A 3,801-nucleotide genomic window follows, 5' to 3' on the forward strand; every position below is an offset into this window, starting at 1 on the left:
CAGTGAGATGCAGGGGGGTGTGATGCCAATGCAGGACAGCAGTAGGACTCCCCCCAGGCTCTGTGGAGGGTGGGGGACGAGGCAATGAAGTTCTGTGGCTGTAGGAACTGGTGTCCTCTCAGGGTCCTCAGTGGAAAAGACAGCAGCCATAGTTGAAAGGATGAGGATTTCAGTTCTGTTGGGGGGTCCCAGCCTCAACCAAGGGTCCATCCCCACCACAGGCTGTCCCACACTTTCCTATGGCTGCCCATATCCTTTGCAGATCTTAACCACCACCCCTGCTTCTGCACCTCACTCTGACCTCATGCTGTCCCAGCATTTACTGATGACTCTCTGTTCTCAATATTTCTTCAAACACAAAGCTCATTTTCTGAGATTTGCCAAAGTATGTGAGATCCCCATAACCTGTGCAGCTTCTTCTAAATCCCTGCTAATACTCCTCCATCACCAAAGATGTCCCAGCCCCCAGACTCACTTGAATACTCTGTCCCAGCACTGAACTGCACATTCTCCTCTTTCTTCTCCTGCATCAAAATCAAAACTCAACATATTTCACCTCAGTGTGATGCACTCCCACCCGCTGCTACTTCCCATTTTCTTGCTGCCTTTTACACACACACTGACACACACACACCTCTCTCTCACTGCAATCCCATGTGTCCCACAATCCCTTCTGTTTCCCCTACAGCAATGGGATCTCAGCCCAGGAGGTTTGTGCTTCCTCCAGGCTCATGGTAGTTTTCTGAGGTCCATCCAAGTGTGGGGAGTAAAGGAAGAAATGAGAGGTGTCTCAGCCTCCCCATCAGCCCCAGGGCTGAGGGCCACCCATGGCATGAGGAGACAGAGGCCAGTGTCTCCCTGTATCCCCTGCTCCTGTCTCCAAAACATCCTTATTGTCCACTCCCAGCAAGCCCCTCTGTGCCAACCCCTCTCCCTGGGAAAGACTACTGTCCCAGAGGCACTTCAGGCTTCTCCAGTTACCCCAGCAATAGAGAAACTTGCCCCAAGAGAAATAGGTTGTTCTTGGTCATTTATTTCCCCATGGAAGCACTGAGTTTCTTTTTTGGTCTTCTCCAGAGATGTCCGTGCCCCCAGAGAGTCTTTCACCACTGAAATGTTTCCATAGTGACCTGACCTGCCACTCCAACCCTGTCCCTGCTCTGCACAGGGCCCTGAGCTGGTGGTGCTGCTCTGCAGAGTGAGTGGGCTTTGGTGCCTAAAAGCCATGGGGTGACAGTCCCAGGCAGATCCCTGTGATCATTCACCATCTGCGAGGCACCCACAGGGGAAGGCTCAGCCCAGGCCTGTTCCCTAACACATCGCTCCATGCCCTCCTCCCATGGAGAACCTGAGCAAAGCAGCATGGCCTTGTGGGGGCAATTTCTTCAGCCTGGCCTCAGCTTTGCAAGAGCCCAATCTCCAGACATTGAGGAAATCCCCTTTTATTTCAGAGATGCCACATGGGAGGCCAGCTGTACCATCGTGCCAGACACATGAGAAGAGACCTCTGGGTCAGACAGGCTGGTTCACGCTTCTGTTGAAGTGGAGTGGGTGCAGACATGGACAAACAATGTTATCAGATATAAAATGGCCAAAGCACAAGAGGTTCCCGTGATGAACGTGAAATCACTTTCGAAGAGACATGGGCAGGTTAATGGTGCTGAGAAAGAGCTGATTGAATCAGCTTCTTCAAAGTCTCTTTAAGCTCCTGGTTCCTCATGCTGTAGATGAGGGGGTTCATTGCCGGACGCACCACCGAGTACAGAAATGACACCACCATGTCCAGGGATGGGGAGGAGAAGGAGGGGGGCTTCAGGTAAGCAACCATGCCAGTGCTGATAAAGAGGGAGACCACGGCCAGGTGAGGGAGGCACGTGGAAAAGGCTTTGTGCCGTCCCTGCTCAGAGGGGATCCTCAGCACGGCCCTCAAGATCTGCACATAGGACACCACAATGAAAACAAAATATCCAAAAACTAAACAGGCACCAAACATGATAAACCCAACTTCCCTGAGGTAGGAGTGTGAGCAGGAGAGCTTGAGGATCTGGGGGATTTCACAGAAGAACTGGTCCACAGCATTGCCCTTGCAGAGAGGTAGTGAAAATGTGTTAGCCATGTGCAGCACAGCAGTGAGAAACCCAGTGCCCCAGGCAGCTGCTGCCATGTGGACACAAGCTCTGCTGCCCAGGAGGGTCCCGTAGTGCAGGGGTTTGCAGATGGCAACGTAGCGGTCGTAGGACATTACGGTGAGGAGGGAAAGTTCTGCTGAGATAAAAAAGAGAAAGAAAAGGACTTGGGCAGCACATCCTGAGTAGGAGATGTCCCTGTTGTCCCATAGGGAATTGTCCATGGCTTTGGGGAGAGTGGTGGAGATGGAGCCCAGGTCGAGGAGGGAGAGGTTGAGGAGGAAGAAGTACATGGGGGTGTGCAGGTGGCGGTCACAGGCGATGGCGGTGATGATGAGGCCGTTGCCCAGGAGGGCAGCCAGGTAGATGCCCAGGAAGAGCCAGAAGTGCAAGAGCTGCAGCTCCCGTGTGTCTGCGAATGCCAGGAGGAGGAACTCAGTGATGGAGCTGCTGTTGGACATCTGCTGCCACTGTAAATTAGGGACTGTCCAAGGAGGAAAAGTTAGTGAATGGTTGGGATTGACTTGTTTGGGCAAAACTTTCTTCATTTCTCAGAGTACCCCCACCCCTCCCAGCCTCTGTCCTTCCAGAAAGACCTTCCTGCAGCTCCCGGGCTGGAGCTCTGGTGTTTGCTGGCTGAGGGGGCAGTGGGGAGCAAGGGATTCTGCTGGGGGCTCTGCAGGAGTCAGTCCTGCTGTGCCCCAACAGGCAGAGAGGAACCCGCAGTCATCGCTGGTTAACTCCAGTCCGGAAATCCAAGAGATTTCAGCCTTGTCCCTCCCAGGGCCCCCGGCTGCAGAGCAGAGCTGTGGGGCTTTGCTCTTTTGCCTTTGGCTCCTGTTGCCCTGTCCTACCTGAGGAGTGCGTTCTGAAGGCAGACAGCCTGGACATTGCTGCTGCGCTACAAGTGCTCCATGGAGAGTGCAAACGGGCAGAGCCTTAGTGCAGAGTGAGGAGAGCCAGGCTGTCCATCAGACTTGCTCTCAGCTGCCCTGGGCTTGCACCTCTGGAATCTGCAGGAGGGTCACACCCAGCTCTTCCCTTGACAGGAAATTGGATGCTGCTGCTGAGAGCAGAGGAATCCAGTAGAAAACTCCCCTCCCCACTAAAGATCTCTGAGATTTTTGATTCCTTGCAGAGGGGGTGTCTGGCAAAAATAGCCAGGTTTATCCCCAGCCCATGGGCAGCATTGCCTAGAGACCCAGAGGCTCGAAGGGGGCTTGGGCATCTTGCTGCCATAGACACATCTGCATGGCAGGACCTGCAGGGCCAGTTGCTGAGCTGCAGCTGAAAGCCCCATCCCCAGAGAGCCTGAAAACAGGAGCAGCAGCAGCAGCAGGGGCAGGTGGAGAACCAAGGAGCAATGCCCCAATGCTTCTGCCAAGGGAGGCCAGGCCAGGGAGGGACAGATGGGCACTGGGGAGAGTCTCCTCTGCTGCAGCTCTGGCTGCACAGGAGGCGGCTCCTGCCCTGGAGCCTGGGGCCTGGAGGGCAGAGGCTCTTCTGGGTGGGGGAGGAGACCAGGGGGGCTTGTTAGGTAAAAAGCACTTTCACTGAAGTGTAATAGGGAGCTTCCTAATTACCACCCCCCCACACCTTGATAGTGCAGTCAACCTGTTTCATTCCCTGCCAATGACTCTAGTGCCTGGAGCTGTTCTAGCCTGAAACCATTTCT

At 54.4% G+C, this 3,801-nt stretch overlaps 1 protein-coding gene across 1 annotated transcript; it reads right to left on the minus strand.

Annotated features, from left to right (window-relative positions):
• Positions 1-1,651: 1,651 nt before the first annotated feature.
• Positions 1,652-2,674, minus strand: LOC141936018 (olfactory receptor 14A16-like). Its single transcript, XM_074852752.1, has one exon. The coding sequence runs from the start codon at positions 2,672-2,674 to the stop codon at positions 1,652-1,654; it is 1,023 nt and encodes a 340-aa protein (XP_074708853.1).
• Positions 2,675-3,801: the final 1,127 nt, after the last annotated feature.

The sequence above is a fragment of the Strix uralensis genome, chromosome 31 (assembly GCF_047716275.1).
Source record: "Strix uralensis isolate ZFMK-TIS-50842 chromosome 31, bStrUra1, whole genome shotgun sequence".
Lineage (NCBI taxonomy): Eukaryota > Metazoa > Chordata > Aves > Strigiformes > Strigidae > Strix > Strix uralensis.

What these genes read in the sequence shown, in the direction of transcription:
- LOC141936018 (XM_074852752.1), bottom strand. Translation starts at nt 2,674, where the DNA reads ATGAAGAAAGTTTTGCCCAAACAAGTCAATCCCAACCATTCACTAACT.